This window comes from Neoarius graeffei, chromosome 2 (genome assembly GCF_027579695.1).
Source record: "Neoarius graeffei isolate fNeoGra1 chromosome 2, fNeoGra1.pri, whole genome shotgun sequence".
NCBI lineage: Eukaryota > Metazoa > Chordata > Actinopteri > Siluriformes > Ariidae > Neoarius > Neoarius graeffei.
This window is the reverse complement of record NC_083570.1, coordinates 67,710,438-67,728,816: the sequence shown is the minus strand read 5'-3', so window position 1 is coordinate 67,728,816 and position 18,379 is coordinate 67,710,438. Positions and strand designations below refer to the sequence as shown.

The 18,379-nt window shown below is 39.8% G+C and overlaps 1 protein-coding gene across 3 annotated transcripts in view; it reads left to right on the top strand.

Moving 5' to 3' along the window:
* Positions 1-18,379, top strand: part of cadps2 (Ca++-dependent secretion activator 2) — a 364,308-nt gene that overhangs the window by 109,154 nt on the left and 236,775 nt on the right. For all 3 annotated transcript variants that reach the window (XM_060914773.1, XM_060914772.1, XM_060914771.1), the window contains exon 3: positions 16,631-16,963. In XM_060914773.1, coding sequence (XP_060770756.1) covers positions 16,631-16,963 — 333 coding nt within the window. The remainder of the gene's footprint in view (positions 1-16,630; positions 16,964-18,379) is intronic.

Genomic DNA, 18,379 nt, shown 5'->3' with positions numbered 1-18,379 from the left:
GGTTTCCTCCGGGTGCTCCGGTTTCCCCCACAGTCCAAAGACATGCAGGTTAGGTTAACTGGTGACTCTAAATTGAGCGTAGGTGTGAATGTGAGTGTGAATGGTTGTCTGTGTCTATGTGTCAGCCCTGTGATGACCTGGCGACTTGTCCAGGGTGTACCCCCCCTTTCGCCCGTAGTCAGCTGGGATAGGCTCCAGCTTGCCTGCGACCCTGTAGAAGGATAAAGCGGCTAGAGATAATGAGATGAGATACACAAGCAAGATTAAGTCTTTACTCTGCTGTGTTTTATTATGGCCATCAATATATTGTAACCTGTGTTTGATTTGTTAATTGTTGATCCAGTTGTTGCCTTAACGCAGGGGTCTGCAATGGCTCGGGAGCCAGATGTGGCTCTTTTGGTGATTGCATCTGGCTCGCAGATTAATCAGCTCACATTGAGATCAAGAAGTACACCTCCATTTAATGAAAAAGTCAGTTAGCTGTCCGCAAAGCAAAGCCTTTTGACAAAGAACATGGCGAAAAGGGGAAAAAAGGTGACTGGTAGGCTACCGTACATTTCAACAGGAATGGACAGAGGAATTCGCCTTTGTGGGGTGAGAGGGTTCTGCTTTGTGTCCAATAGGCCTATACAATGACAAGATGGCATCGATGTAACAATGAAATAAAGCGGCACTTCGAAACACGCTTGCGTCAAAATATTCAGCGGGGGACAGGAGGAAGATGGCATGTCAAGAGCCTCTTCATTATGAAAAAGAATATATTACACTCAAATTGTTGGTCATACGTGAAAATGCATTTTAGTTGTATTCACAGTCACTTTTTATATATGGCTCTCACGAAAATGTATTTGAAAATATGTGGCTTTCATGGCTCTCTCAGCCAAAAGGTTCCCGACCCCTGCCTTAACGTATGTGTGGAGAACGAGAGTGAACTTGAGTGCCTGTTTAGAGAACATTCTGAGCGTTGTCCAGGATTTGATAACTGGTGCTGTTGCAATACATGTCATGCAATAGGCGTGTGTGCGTAAAGTTATAGTAAACCACCCCCCGCCTTTTTTTCTTTTTTGAGTCGCCGGACCCACCCACCTCCTGTGTTCCAGGACCTCCCACTTCACAAATTAAGCACTGATCTTATACCGGTAACTTAAACACACAATACAACTTACATGTATTAATCTAAATGCAGGTAAACAACGCGTTTTTTTTTTTTTTATTTATCCAAATGAGAGTCAGAGCTTACCCGTCTGTGTTCTCGCTTCTTGAAGGCCGATCTTGTTGCCGATTGTTTCAAAAACAATCTGACTTTCAGTTGTTCATTCACTTCTCCATTCATTCACTTCTTCCACATAAGAACGAGATGGCAGCAATATCCAGTTTAGAAATACAGTAAGACGGCTGCTCCATCCATTCACTTTTCTTCATACTGAGTACTCCGCCATTACTGCTCGGCTCAGGCAATTACTAAAACCCAGGATGGAACAGGATGTCACCGGTTTTAGCAACAACCGCGGGGAGGTCACTGCCCGAGTGATATGTTCCATCCCGGGTTTTAGCAACAACCCTCTGCTCACTCTGGGAGGACTGGTGCAACTGAACTCACTTTCCTTTTTTTTTTTTAAAAATAAAAGAAATACTTTCCTTTTCTTGTAGTTTTCTTTTTCTTTTAATTGTTGGTACTGCACCCTCTTTCAATACGGGCTTATAGCCAACGCTCCTCAACAGATCAGAGGTCTCGTACGAGTCTTCAGTAAAATGTGCATAGGAGAGACCACTTCATAGGCGTCCAATGTGCCCGTGAACTTCTCGCAAAACGCGTCCAAATCTTTGCACTTTGAACATTCTTGGGCCATGAATGCAACGCAAATCCACCTTCTGTCATGTTGCTGTACCGGTCAGCAACACATCTACGTGGCATGGCGATAAATTAGCTCAAAATGGAGGATCAGAGTTGCAGTCAGCTCTGTGTTTTAGTATAGTGGAAATGGCGATGAGACCGATAGACTAGCTGCTGTGACGTTACAGACGTCAAGGTCATTCACTCACTCAGACCGCTACCTATATAAATCACTTTAATTGTAAAAATTACTATATTAGATTTATTGTTAACACTTAAAACTATTCCTGTGCCATTCTTGAGGTCTCAAGGCATTTATAAACGAAAGTGAGGCCATGGCTCTGCGTATCTCCTTTAACTCTTTACCCCTTAATGACGACACATGACGACCCTGTGTATATCCCATAATGATGACATACAGTTAGGTCCATAAATATTTGGACAGAGACAACATTTTTCTAATTTTGGTTCTGTACATTACCACAATGAATTGTGAACAAAACAATTCAGATGCAGTTGAAGTTCAGACTTTCAGCTTTAATTCAGTGGGTTGAACAAAATGATTGCATAAAAATGTGAGGAACTAAAGCATTTTTTAAACACAATCCCTTCATTTCAGGGGCTCAAAAGTAATTGGACAAATTAAATAATTGTAAATAAAATGTTCGTTTCTAATACTTGGTTGAAAACCCTTTGTTGGCAATGACTGCCTGAAGTCTTGAACTCATGGACATCACCAGACACTGTGTTTCCTCCTTTTTAATGCTCTGCCAGGCCTTTACTGCAGCGGTTTTCAGTTGCTGTTTGTTTGTGGGCCTTTCTGTCTGAAGTTTAGTCTTTAACAAGTGAAATGCATGCTCACTTGGGTTGAGATCAGGTGACTGACTTGGCCATTCAAGAATATTCCACTTCTTTGCTTTAATGAACTCCTGGGTTGCTTTGGCTTTATGTTTTGGGTCATTGTCCATCTGTATTATGAAATGCCGACCAATCAGTTTGGCTGGATTTGAGCACACAGTATGTCTCTGATTACCTCAGAATTCATCCGGCTGCTTCTGTCCTGTGTCACATCATCAATAAACACTAGTGACCCAGTGCCACTGGCAGCCATGCATGCCCAAGCCATCACACTGCCTCCGCCGTGTTTTACAGATGATGTGGTATGCTTTGGATCATGAGCTGTACCACGCCTTTGCCATACGTTTTTCTTTCCATCATTCTGGTAGAGGTCGATCTTGGTTTCATCTGTCCAAAGAATGTTCTTCCAGAACTGTGCTGGCTTTTTTAGATGTTTTTTAGCAAAGTCCAATCTAGCCTTTTTATTCTTGAGGCTTATGAGTGGCTTGCACTGTGCAGTGAACCCTCTGTATTTACTTTCATGCAGTCTTCTCTTTATGGTAGATTTGGATATTGATAGGCCTACCTCCTGGAGAGTGTTGTTCACTTGGTTGGCTGTTGTGAAGGGGTTTCTCTTCACCATGGAAATTATTCTGCGATCATCCACCACTGTTGTCTTCTGTGGGCGTCCAGGTCTTTTTGCATTGATGAGTTGACCAGTGCTTTCTTTCTTTCTCAGGATGTACCAAACTGTAGATTTTGCCACTCCTAATATTGTAGCAATTTCTCGGATGGTTTTTTTCTGTTTTCGCAGCTTAAGGATGGCTTGTTTCACCTGCATGGAGAGCTCCTTTGACCGCATGTTTTCTTCACAGCAAAATCTTCCAAATGCAAGCACCACACCTCAAATCAACTCCAGGCCTTTTATCTGCTTAATTGAGAATGACATAACGAAGGAATTGCCCACACCTGCCCATGAAATAGCCTTTGAGTCAATTGTCCAATTACTTTTGGTCCCTTTAAAAACAGGGTGGCACATGTTAAGGAGCTGAAACTCCTAAACCCTTCATCCAATTCTAATGTGGATACCCTCAAATGAAAGCTGAAAGTCTGGACTTTATGTCCATGTCCATTATACAACTATAACTTGAATATTTTCAGTAAACAGATAAAAAAAAAATTGTCAGTGTCCAAATATATACACTGCAAAAAATAAAAATCTTAGGAAGTTTATTTGTCTATTTTCAAGTCAAAACATCTAGCCACCCTTATTATAAGACATAATTGCCCAACAAGCAAAACCTCATTTAGCTAGAAAGGCTAGTTTTTAGACAGTCCATCTTGAAAATCTTGTATAGACAAAATGTCTTGAAAAAGTCTTGTTTGGAGCACCTTTGAAAATAAAACAAGGTTTTTTTTTTTTTAAACAAGTAAGTACATTTTGGACATTTGTCAAATGCGGTTCATCTTGTTTCAAGAAAAAAAAACAAAGTTCCGTATGCTTGTTTTGGGAATAAATGAACTTTACTGAAATCTTTGAATCTAGTGCCCCCAAAATGCATTGTCGTGGCTCAGGTGGATAAGGTGCCATACCATAAATCCGGGGACCCGGGTTCGATTCCAACCTGAGGTCATTTCCCGTCTCTCTCCCGCTCATTTCCTGTCTCTACGCTGTCCTATCCAGTAAAGGTGGAAAAGGCCCCAAAAAAATCTTTAAAAAAAATTACTTGAATGGCTAAATGTAAGAAGTACAATCTTGTTATAAGAACTATTTTGATTATTTTGAGTTAATCAGATCTCGCATAATAAGTTCCCCAATCTTATTTTGGAATTATTTCATCTAAAAACAGGTTAGATTTTTCATCTTGCTTTAAGAAATCTTACCAAGTCAAATTTGACTAGTTCCATTGGCAGATTTTTTTCACCTGAAAAAATTTTCAAGCAAATATTTCAAGCAAATATGTAGCCTAGTAAACTAGACCCACCCGCCTAGCGGCCAAAAATATTTTTTACCTAGCGAGTGGGTCTAGCCTCGCACCATATAAACAAAAACACCCCGGGCATCAAATCGTGCCCGCCAGTCACAACGCAAGGTTTTTGTTTGGATTCTTTGGGTGGGCTTTTGCAGGAGTGACGACAAAGCTGCGCGACGCTGGAGAAAGCACAACAGGAAAGATGGCTACGGCTAGTGAACAGCGCGCGTTTGACTCCGCTTTGGAATCAGTTTTAGAAGAATTAGACTCGGAGTTTTCGTTGAAACATGAGCAGGAAGAGGCTCTCCGCTCATTCCTTTTCAAGAAGGACGTTTTCGCTGTTTTGCCGACCGGCTATGGCAAAAGTCTGATCTACCAGCTAGCTCCGCTCGTAGCCAAAAGGATGGAGCTAGTTTGTGCAGTACGAAGAATTAATAAACAGCTTCGAAACATTTACTTTTTGATTGTTTCTTATTTTCCCGTTATTTTAAATTTAAGGGAAATTATTTCACCAAACGCCACTAAATAAAAATAAAAACTCTCAAACAGTTTAAGCAAACCCTTGAAAAACACTTGGAAAAAAATGTGTATGTGGTACAGACTCCAAACTTGTGGTCATTATCTCCAAACTTCTTAATATCTAGAACCTGTTTATTAATTAATACGCATTTTGAAAAATTATTTATTTCAAGGCCTCCCCCACTGCTTTCTGTCGCTCTGACTACGTCACAGTCACTGTTGTGCTGATTGGTCAGAGCGTTGGCCTATACGCACAGAGACAGTTTGAAAGACAGCGGTTTGTTCCTCCTACCCGCTTCGGAAATGTCTACGGATCGAGGCCAGACTAAATATTCACATTTAGTCTGGCTTGCCAGGCTAGCAAATATGCTTTGTTTTAAACTTTTATTTCTTATTTTTGAAAGGCCATTTTTTGCAGTGTATGGACCTAACTGTATGATGCCTTGTCTAAAACCTTGTCTTTAGACTTTTTTCTTGTAAATATGTTCTCAGGGTGAACAGTATATACATATACAAGGGTGGCTGTAGCAACTGCTTTAAGGGGTAAAGAGTTAAGGTACTTGTCCTTTTTGGAAAAACTGTGTACCTTATGTGTAGGATGCATGTGTTTTAATTGTGTATATTCACTTGCTGTGTGCTTCTTAATGAAAGGTATGCACTTATAAGGAATCCTTGAAAGTAGTAGTGTTGACTCTTTTTAAAAATAATTTTCTTGAGCATTCTGCTAGAAGATCCTTTTTGTTGTTTGCTTCCCAAGGATGAAATTCAAATCTATATGTCAAGCATAAACTAAAGAGTGATGCACTTTTGGGACTCTAACAGAGATGTTTCAGTGTGTGATACATGTTTACAATAAAGCCAGTGTGCAGGCTTTATTGTAAACATGTGCAACACAATGAAATCAGTTTCTCTTTATATTTTGGTTTGGAAGGAGCTGAAGTCAGAGCAGCAATAATGCAGCTGCTCTCAAGCAGTGAGCTTTAAAGGCCCAACTGAGGCAGATTGGAAGTGCTGGGATTTCAAATTTCCAGCCTTCTGACAAGTACCCCAGGATCACCAAGATACCACTATCCATTAAAATCCATGGATTTTAATGAAACTTTACACAGTTGCAGTATACCGCATGAAGAAAAATAATCCCAAAACCAAGGTCTTAAAGATACTTCCCCCTGGTTACATATGTCGTCATCTGGTGATGTGGCTGGTGTTCCACTCCATGAAATTGTACCAAATGGATTTAGACCCCTATTGAGATGAATGACTAATAGGAATTTGAAACATGGTGTTGCAGGGGTATCGCTTTTTTAAGTTCTCACACAGTTCCGGTTGACAAATTTTGTTGTGAGCGGGGTGTATTCTATAGTGAGTTTAAGCACAGTTCTAGTTTTGGACTAGCCCAACAGGCTCTGAACAGGTGAGAGATCCATTCTGAATTTGATCTGAAACTCTTTAGACACTAGACCAGAGAGGTGAAATAAAATGAAAACATGATGAAAAAATAGAATAATCTTCCCTTTCTGACTAAATGCATCAAGTCCTGTAGCTACAGCTAATGTATGAGGGCAGAAAGTTATATGTGCTCATCATGGATATGTATGTCATGGCAATATTGGGCATTAAATTATTTCTTTTGAACTGTTCTTATTCGATGACGGGATGATTTGTACAGCAGCATCCTTTAAAAAAAAAAAAACAAGAATTAGGTGCACAAGTTTTAATTTATTTTAATTTTTTTTTAAATCAACACAGTCAATTACAGCATATCTAATATTTGGTTAAATGTCCATTTGTAAGTTTCACTTTGACCACATGCATTTGGTCGCCATCAGCAAGCTTCTGGCAGAATTCTGGTTGGATATTTGACAAATTTTTATTTTTAATTTTTTGCAGAATTGGTAGAGTTCAACTATATTTGTCCCAAGTCGTGTTCAAGTTTCTGATGGTTTATGCTGAAGAATTCTGAGGTAGTCCTCCTCCCTCATTATTCCATCCACTTTGTGCAATGAACCAGTTCCACTGGCAGCAAAACAGCCCCAGAGCATGATGATCCTACCACTGCCACCAGCTGGTACAGTGTCCCTCTGTACATGGTGATTATTGTGGCCAAACAACTCGATCTTTGTCTCATCTAACCATACAGCTGTCCTCCAGAAGGCTTTTTTTTTTTCTTGGTCCGTGTGGTCAGTTTCAAACTTTTAGTTAAGCTTGAAGGTGTCAATTTTGGAGCAGGGGGTTATTTCTTGGATAGCAGCCTCTTAGTCCATGGTGATCTGAACTGTAGACAGTGATCCATCAGCTTCCAGTTCATGGCAGGGCTGTGCCATGGTGGTTCCCAGGTTGTTCCTGATCATCCAAACCAATTTCCTTTCAGCTGAGGGTGACAGTTTGGGTTTTCTTGAAGCAAAGTGGCTTGGCAAAGTGACTACACCTCACAAAAACTTTGATGCAATAGTTTGAACTGGTCTTGGAATTTGCAGTTGTTTAGAAATGGTTTGAAGAGACATTCCGGAGTTGTATATCTGCGATCCTCTTTCTCAGATCTGCACTGAGCTCCTTGGACTTTCCCATTTCACTGTGTTTGTCAATCCAATACGTGCTGTAAACAAACCCTTTTTATGAAGGCACAGAGAAGCTACCAGCTGTAGTCAATCATGATCACTAACAGGAAGTTAAGAGACCTCGGCCTTGGCAAGATAAGAGACATTTTGGAAGTTTCAGCACCTCTGAATTGTGGGTGCAATCAGTTAATTATTAAAATTAAGTGATCAATCTCATTAAATCAGTCTCATTAAATTTGAAGGTTAATAATTAAAATGAATCAATCCCATTGAATTATTTACTTTGACTCATTTGAATTGAATCATACCATAGAATCAGTCTCATTTGAAGTGAATCATTCAGTGAATCATTTAGTGAATCGTTCAATGAATCATTTAGTGAAATCATACCATTAATCCTGGTGCTTAATAATAAATTACCAAACAGCTAAATTATGGAATATTTCCAAATTATTACGATCACTTACCATATTACATAACTTATATGCACCTTTTTGAATTCTTTGAGAGATTGGGGACTTCAGAAATATTGGAACACCAACAAGATGAATACACACAGCTTTGATAATAAATGGATTTATTATAACAAAGATAAAAATGGATAATCAATATATACAAATATGATATGGTGTGTGTGTGTGGCCTAGCTTGTTGCTAGCTAAAACAGAGGAATGTTATCTAAATAGAACAAAGGATTAGCTCTGTTGCTAATGTGTGCTTGTGTGTGTGGGGGGGGGGGGAAGGACTTGACCATGTGTTTAGCCTCGTGTAGCTAACTACACGTGGTGGAGGCCTAGATTAGCCTTGTGTTGCTAGTGTGTGTTTGTGAAAGGCCTTATGGCCTGGCTAAAGTGTGTTTGTTAGGCCTGGTGAGGCCTACTGAGCATGTGTTGCTAAAAACAAAGGAATTAGCCGTAGCTAACTAGGGTGTGTTTGTGAGTGGTCACGTGGCCTGAACAAAAAGTTAGCTTGTGGATTTCTAGCTGAGGTGTGGTTTATCAGGCCTGATGACCTGCTGAGCACATGGTAGGCCTTGATTAGCTTTGTGTTGCTAAGCAGACAAAGGGAAGCTGTAGCTAACCCACTAGCTCATAACCATACTGAATCCACTGAAATCTTGATGAGATCAAGATGTATAATAATGAAATTAAAATGTTAGAGAGAAGCATGCACAGCCTGTCTATTAAAACAATTGAGATTAAAACAAAAACAGAACAATTCAACACGCTGCGTGTTTAACAGTGTAACAGATAAACCTGGGTTTAAATTCACACTATTTCAATAAAGCTAAATTCCTAAGACTAGCTTAATTATTATGCCCAAATATATTTTACTCAATATCTTGCCTCTAGCAAAGTTCTGAGAAGATGTTCGCCGTTGCAGAGCTTCGCTGTTCATGAAGCACGTGAACCGCTCGTGTAGAAAGCGCGGAGAGCTTCCTGGTCCAGCGGATCACTTGGGTCGTTTCCGTGAAGGCAGAGGATTCTTGGTCCGAACTTCAGCGTTCGTGAGGAAAAGTCTCTGATCAGAATAATATGCACAGCGCTTTAATCAGGAGGAATCTGGTCGCTCCTAATTATAAATTAAAACTGCGTTTGAGCGGCAGTCGTGACGCCACTTCTAATACGAATAAACCGGTTGTAACTCGGGTTGAGTTTAAAGATCGCGCGACTCTAGAGTTTACCTTGGCCAAGGGTAAGAAATCGCGTTGAATGATGGATCTTGCAAGAAAGAGGTGTTTTCGGGTTTGAGAGCATCTCTTTATGCGTCTAGATTCCTTGGAATCCGGACGCGAGAGACAAAGAGCGGAGCTTCCGCCTGGACTTATGCGTGCATGGCGGACTGACGTAGATGATCCCGCCCACGCGTGACGTAGGTCACGCGGAAGAGGACTGGGAGTTGTAGTTCTTAGAGACAAAATGGCAGCATGATACCTACAGAATTAATAATCTAAGTGAGCGTATGTAAATTATTGACCCTGTATGTATAATTTTGACCTGGTGTTGATTTCAGAAAACCCAAAGAAACTTGTGCACCAAATTCTAGTGTTTTTTTTTTTAATGAAAGATGTATGCTGTACATTCTGCCACAGAAAAAGAACAGTGCAAAGAAATTACTGAAAGCCCAAATATTGCCATGACATTCATGTCACTGTATGTAAACTTCTGACCAAAACTGTATGCATCTTTAATACCTTGTATACACATCCTGGGTGCGATTTGCTGGGAGGGGATGGTGGGGATCATCCCCCCCCCTCTGGTTTTTTATCTCTGCTGAAAAAAAATACTCGGGGACAACCCCGTCAATAAAACAAACAAACCAAAAAAAAAGTTGACATGACAGGCATGTTGTGACACAGTTTTCTATGGTCTACATTGCACTCACTTTCAAAATGACCCGAAGTGGCAGCTTTGATGTTCACGAATGTCCCCAGCAAATAGATACATTTTAGATAATAACAATATCTTTGCGTTCTCATAGAACGCAAAGATGTTATTATCTACAATGTATCTGCAGGGATGCAAACAGCGCGCCTTTTGGCGGATGCCGCCTTTTTCACGGCCGTTTTTTTTTTTTTTAGGGGGGGGCGTTGGAGTGTCTGATTGATTATAATTTCAGAGTAAATTCTGTATTAAAATTACTAAATAAGCAAATCCGTTACAGTCCATGAAACAGGAAGTATAAGGATGAGAAAAAAACAGTTTAAATCGGAAAGCTGCGCACAATGTGAACTGCGCCATCAGAGCAAACTGTTCATTTACTATTCATGTATTTCACTGATTTTCAAGTCACTGTCCATTTAATCCGGAGGGAGAGAAACATCACAGCAACGCGACAAGCAATGCGAACTTTGTTGTGTTAGTGTTCGTGTATTTAGTCAGAGAGATAGGAAGATGAATTTACTGTACTATCTCTGGTTTAGTGTTCGTTTTCATTTAGTGTTATTCATTTGATATCATCGGATGTTATTGAGCTGTTAGCCTATTGTTACCTTAATTTTGTGACCTTTCATGATTTAAAAAAAAAAAAAAAATCCCCCCTTCTGGTTTTTTGACAAATCGCACCCTGTACACATCTACTCTCTCTTGACCAGAAAAAGCAAATAGTAATGTCAACACAAGTAATGCAGTCTTCTCTCTAGCATGTTTATTGAGCCATAATGCAATATTGTTCTTGAGATGAATTATTCATGTTTTTTTTATATATATTTCATTATTCATTGTATCTCTGCTAGGTGTGCAGGAAATTATAGGGGTTATGATATAATGTGAACATGTATTAGTGTACTGCTGTTTTTAATTACAATGGTCATATCACAAAAATTAACTGCATAATTATCCATGAGCGTGATCATCCAGTCATGAAAAGTAATACTTATTCTTCTGGATTGTGACCTGCATGTACAAGAGTGATCTTGCCTGGTTTGCTCTCTAGCTCCACACTTTGCAGGCTGTAAGTATCTCTGCAGGCAGATAATGGCATTAATATAACTTCTACACAAGAGATACACATACAACCCTAATTCCAAAAAAGTTGGAACGCTGCATAAAACGAAAATAAAAGCAATGTTATTTGCAAATGATGGAAACCCTGTATTTCATTGCAAATAGTACAAAGACAACGTATCAAATGTTAAATCTTTTATTTTGTTGTGTGGAAAAAATGCTTGTTCTGAATTTGGTGCCAGCAACATATGTATATTTCAAAACTAGATAGAACTTGACGCCAATGGCGTCGATGGGGATGCCTCCGCCCGGTAGACTACATGCCTTATTAAATTGTGATTTGGGGATGGACATTTGACCTCACAGTAATCTTGACCTGTGACCTTTTAACCTCAAAATCTAAATCAGTTCATGTTTGTCCCAAAGCGCATAAATGGTGAAAGTTTGGTGAAATTCCTTTCATTAGCCTTTGAGATATCGCGTTCACAAGGTTTCGGGAGGGACGGACAGACAGATGGACAACCCGAAAACACACTGCCTCCTGCACCTTAAGGTGGCGGAGGCATAAATATTGGGGCAGGGGCATGTTTACGACTGTGTTGCATCACTTCTACTTTTAACAACGTTCTATAAACATTTGGGAACTGGGGAGATCACTTGCTGCAGTTTTAAAAGTGAAATGTTGTTCCAAATGTCTTGCCTTATAATAAGATTTCAGTTCAGGGTCTCCTTTGTTGTATTTATGCCTCCACCACCTTAAGGTGCAGGAGGCATTATGTTTTCGGGTTGTCTGTCTGTCCGTGCACGCGTGCGTCCGTCCCGAAACCTTGTGAACGCGATATCTCAAAGGCTAATGAAAGGAATTTCACCAAACTTTCACCATTTGTGCGCTTTGGGACAAACATGAACTGATTAGATTTTGAGGTTAAAAGGTCACAGGTCAAGATTACTGTGAGGTCAAATGTCCATCCCCAAATCACAACTTAATAAGGTGTGTAGTCTACCAGGCGGAGGCATCCCCATCAACGCTGTTGGCGTAGAGTTCTATCTAGTTTTTTTTTTTTTTTAACTACAGAGCCATGCAGCTGTAATAAGTGCAGAATATAGTTTGGTATTGTCTTGCTGAAATAAGCAAGACCTACCCTTTGTCTGGATGGTAGCATGCTGCCCCAAAACCTCTATAGATCATTCAGCATTAACGGTGCCTTTCCAGAAATGCAAGCTTTCCCATGTCATGTGCACTAATGTCCGGCCCCCCTCCCATATCCTCACAGATGCTGGCTTTTGAACTGTGGGCTGATAAGCTGAATGGTGCCTCTCCTCTTTAGCCTGGAGGATTTAGCACTGTACAGATCTGCCTTTAAAAGCAGTCTGAGAGGGTGTCAGAGTTAAAGTGCATATTCTGGACCAATTTCGTTTTTTTTTTTTTAAGTATATGAAAGTATGTCCCTTTACACACTCATCCAGAAGGGTAATTTTGTACAAGGCCATCTGTCTACAGGAGAAAAAAAAAAAAACGCATCTGGAAAAATCCCAAGGGAGTCTAGAGCCAGGTTCGTGACGTCACGTGCGGAAGCGCCAGCACCTGTATAGGTGCACAGCCTGTGTAGACCAAGCGCTCCCATTTCTGTCTCATTGTCCGGTCTTTTGGGAAACGATGAGTACTAATCCCATCAAGATTGGTGTTGCTACACCCTCCTACGATACATCTGTTAACCATTTTAATAATTACGTGATAACGTTGAAGAAATTTGCAGAAAACCACCAGGTCGTTTTCTCATAAACAAACCAGCGCTGACGTAGGATTCAGAGGGAGGCGTCCCGCACGCGACGTCACGAAAATCAGTGTTTGTCGGGAAATCCAAATGCCAAGTTTTCTCAGAGGCGGACCAATTTGCTTCAACTGAATTTTTCTGGTATTGCGCAAGGTGAAAAAATTGCAGAGAATGCAGAATGTTACAGCTATTTGACCAAAGTTTAATACAAAATAGGAGAATCACATTGAGCTTGCTCCTGAATTTACCCGTGATGCGCACTTTAATGTGTGCTTCTGCGCAGAATGTATAGCTACTGCATTTTTCAGTGTTGTATGATAACTGATCATGTACAAATGCAAGCATAAAGATGGCCAGTAGTAGTTCGGCCAGTCATTAGGAAGAAAGGGACAAAGGCATCCTTCCATGGAGGGAGAGCAGCACATTTGCTCTCCTTGTGTGAATTTATACATAAGAAGACTAACTAATGCAAACCTTGGTTGGTCAACTTCAAATAATTAAATTTTTTGATAAGTTACTGCACTTTTATATATGGATTACACTATCGAGTTTAAATAGATTATGTATTTCATAAATATAGCTGAGCAATTGGACTAATATATTATTATACAATTTATATAGCACCTATACAAATATGCTCTAAGCGCTTTACAATCACAAACCTAGTAAATAATAATTCAATAACTAATCCATAACTAATTAAAAGGCTCATAAATAAATAAAAACTAAACAGCTATAGATTAGCCTAAAAAGATGCGTCTTAAGTCTGGCTTTGAAAACATTAACGTTCTCGGAAATGCGCACATGGTCAGGCAGTTTATTCCAAAGAAACGGAGCATGTGAAGAAAAAGACCCAAAACCATAATTGTTCAGTCTGTAGGAGACCGGGACAAGCCGGATAGCAGAAGTAGAGGAACGTAAGGTTCTTCTAGGTACAAACACTCAAAAGTTCTTGTAAGTAGGAAGGTGCAAGACCATTCAGACATTTAAAAGTAAATAGATTAATCTTGAACATAAGGCCCACTTTACACGGGGACAGTCTGAAACAAAAATGCAAAAGTCCGTTTTCGTTCTCACTTTTTTCCGCGTCTACATGACCGTTTTCAAGGAGGAAATCCGCGTCTATATGGTGACGCATAAATGTGTGGAATTCAACTGGATGTGCATGCCAGGCAGCTAGGTGGTGCTGTGAAAGACCTCCGCTATGTCTGCACGCATGCGCAACGTCTTCCGTCTTGTCTGATCTGCACATCTGCGCCGCGAAAACTTTGACTACTCTGGCTATGGTAAGTAAGAAAGTAAGTAAAAAAGTAAGAGCATACTATACCCGCCTCTGTTCATTAACGGTATATGTGCAGATTTGGTATAGATGTTCGAAGGACTCCTGGACGTTTATTAAAGCTGCCAGAGCAGCTTGAAGGTCCGTTGGATCGATGTAATCAGACATGCTCTTACTTTTTTACTTACTTTCTTACTTCCCGGGCTGGCATGTACAGTATATGACACATGTATGACGTAAACGCGTACCCGACGTGAGCAGATCCGAGCAGAGTTTCGCGTATTGGTTAGTTTAGACGGATATGCAATGGCGGCTGTTTTTAACTTATCCACTCTGGAAGGCGTTTTCAATTTTTTCCGTTTTTCAGCCTCGGAAACGCCATCCCCGTGTAGACGAAAGGCACTTCCGATAAAATATTTAGTCGTTTTTACCCGACAGCATCCTCATGTAAACGGGCCCTAATTCTAAATTCAACTGGCAGCCAATGCAGTTCCTGTAAGACAGGCATTATGTGATCGTATTTGCCCTTCGTATGAATAACCCGGGCTGCAGCGTTCTGGACAGTCTGAAGTTTGTTGACTAAATATTTAGGAAGGCCAAGGACAGAATTGTGAAATTCTTAAGGTTGCCTTAACTTGTCAGCTCAGTGATATTCCTAAAGTATGGAATCCAAGGCTAAATGTAGTGAAAACCATATTTAAAAATCATCACCCCAATTATAGCAATGTCATTTCAAATAAATCTTGGTTTGAATTTTAAGAAAAGAAAGTTTGCCCCCCCCCCAAAAAAAAAAAAAAAGATTTTGCATTCAGAGTTAAACACAGCCAATTTTTCTCTTTTTTTTCTTCCCCTTTTTAAATTTATTTATTTATTTTAGGGTCAAAAGATACCCCATACAGTGTGAAATTTTATTTAATACCATTATCTTGAGTACTGCAACTAAAAAAAAAAAAGTTACTACATTTTGCTGTGAATGTAATTCAGTTACTGAAGAACTGCCCATAAATAAATAACATGAAGAAAGAAAGAAAGAAAGAAAACAAATTTATGTCCACTGTTAAACGATATATTTTATTGGCATAAACGTGAGTCACAATAACTTCCAATTCTATGTCTGATAGTCTTATTTTTGCTGTTTTTCACTTCAGCTGTGTGAACTTTCTTTTATAGTTTTTAGGCGTCACCAAATGCAAATCAGCCGTGCCATGTACGCGCCTGGAAATGTAAAGGTAAACGGCATTCATCAAACAGCAGAAAAACAATTTCTGAAAGTTTTTCAAATCTGTTGGTGAATTTTTAGTTCAGTTTGGTTTAGACAAACATGTACACGACTTCACAAAAGAGATCTGAGAAACGAGGCCCATTCTGCTGAACTCGCACAACTTCAGAACTGTGCACAAGCCAGTCTTTACATCCGAGCACTGATGTGTGCAATTTCAGTATTAAATCCTTACTAATCGTATGGAACTCAACTCTGAATACAACCCGAAGTTAGGTTTTCCTAGTATTTTCTCCCAAGCTTAGAAATGATCGAACCGGTATAGTAGTGTAGCTGCAAGTAACTTGTACTTGAGGAATATATGGAGCTGAGCTTACAGTACAAGACCTTGTAAGTACACACTATGGTAAAGGAGGAATGTTTATTCTTGTTTTGTTATTATTGCTTGCTTCAAATTAGCCAAGACACCTCAACAGGGAGGGAGGAAGTGAATAATTCTGCCCTGCAGGATAATAATTGCAATCACTTTTTCATGCTGCATGTGTGGGACGCTGAAGAAAATGCATATGAAAAATAATACAGCAGGAGGTTTATGAAGCTCTGAACCATACGTATGTGTCTTGCTCGTTTTCTTACTTGTATATACATTTCACATTTGACTTATTCTTAAAATGCACTTCCGATTCGGACTTTGCAAATGATTCATGTGGAGCCTGAGTTCATTTGCTCTTGGTGTGAGCTGCCACCTTTCTTCATGTTGCGCATGAGTTTCTCCTCATGAGTTGAAGTCCTTGTGGGTTTAGTATGAATATATTTCAGTCATTTTAGAGGCAGTGCAGCTAAATCGACTTTGTTCCACCCCATTAACTGCTGGAAGAAGATGAACATCTCCCCATCTGCTGCTGCTTTTATGTTTCATTGTGTTTCACAGATCAGAAATGGTGCTAATGCTAAAAGAAACCGTAAATAACAGTAAAATTATGTAATCATATATGTCGTGGTTAGTGGCACATTTTCCTTTCACCCAAGCAGTCCCTTTCTTATTTCAGTCTTTTATAGTTAGTTTAAAAGAAAAAGATGTTTTAGAGAGGAGACGTTGAAATTACATACAGTACATCGTAACCATGGCTCTCAAGAAAATAATGTTTTTACACATAAACTAACTGAACACCTCAATTCCTTTCTTCCAGGGTTTTTTAAAGAGTGAGCGTGTAACACGTATGGTACAGAGTGGAGGCTGCTCAGCCAGTGATTTCCGTGAGATCTTCAAGAAGAACATTGAGCGTCGCGTGCGAAGCCTGCCCGAGATTGACGGGCTGAGCAAAGAGACCGTGCTGAGCTCCTGGATCACCAAGTACGACATCATTTTCAAGGGCGAGGAAGACCAGCGGCGGTCACAAGGACGTATGCCCTTCAGCGCAGTGTCCGAGCTCATCCTCAGTAAAGAACAGCTCTATGAGATGTTCCAGCAGATCCTGGGCATCAAGAAATTTGAGCACCAGCTGCTCTACAATGCTTGCCAGGTGGGTTTTTTCTCAGTTTTTGGAATGCTATACTGTACACTGGTATGAAATCATTTCTTATGTCTTATCTTACTATTTCTTTAATTATTTTTGTGGCTGATTACATTAGCTCATAAACATGCAAAACAAGACAAGTTCCTTTTATGGCTTTAAAACTATGAATTATATACTTTTTTTTAACCATTAGTTGAAAATATTTCTGCGCTTCATATTGTGACAGTGTTTTTGATTAATATATTTTTGCTTGACTAACAGTGTCGGGGAATATTAGTTGTTGCTTCCACTCGGCAAAAAACGCCTTCATTTATTCATGAAGTTACTGTTACTTCAGTTTTATAAAGACAGAAAATGGATTTCTTCCAGACAAATCAAAATTCCTGTTCAGATCCTGTGCTGTGTACTGTACAGTCAAGAACAAAGGTTTGACTAATGTAGCAAAGAAAATAATTTTATCGCAGCATGATATTTGGTGCTTTTAAGCTTTTTTTTAAGATAAGTGGAAAATAAAACCGTAACAATATCAGTTTAAAAGTCTGCATTTCCCTTTCTGAATGAGAAATAAATATTGTTTATTTACTTGCTCTCCTTCACTTTGTATTCCAAATCCTGCCAGTCTGTTGTACAACCCTGATTCCAAAAAAGTTGGGACAAAGTACACACTGTAAATAAAAACGGAGTGCAATAATTTACAAATCTCAAAAACTGATATTGTATTCACAATAGAACATAGACAACATATCAAATGTCGAAAGTGAGACATTTTGAAATTTCATGCCAAATATTGGCTCATTTGAAATTTCATGACAGCAACACATCTCAAAAAAGTTGGGACAGGGGCAATAAGAGGCTGGAAAAGTTAAAGGCACAAAAAAGGAACAGCTGGAGGACCAAACTGCAACTCATTAGGTCAATTGGCAATAGGTCATTAACATGACTGGGTATAAAAAGAGCATCTTGGAGTGGCAGCGGCTCTCAGAAGTAAAGATGGGAAGAGGATCACCAATCCCCCTAATTCTGCGCCGACAAATAGCGGAGCAATATCAGAAAGGAGTTCGACAGTGTAAAATTGCAAAGAGTTTGAACATATCATCATCTACAGTGCATAATATCATCAAAAGATTCAGAGAATCTGGAAGAATCTGTGCGTAAGGGTCAAGGCCGGAAAACCATACTGGGTGCCCGTGATCTTCGGGCCCTTAGATGGCACTGCATCACATACAGGCATGCTTCTGTATTGGAAATCACAAAATGGGCTCAGGAATATTTCCAGAGAACATTATCTGTGAACACAATTCACCGTGCCATCCGCCGTTGCCAGCTAAAACTCTATAGTTCAAAGAAGAAGCCGTATCTAAACATGATCCAGAAGCGCAGACGTCTTCTCTGGGCCAAGGCTCATTTAAAATGGACTGTGGC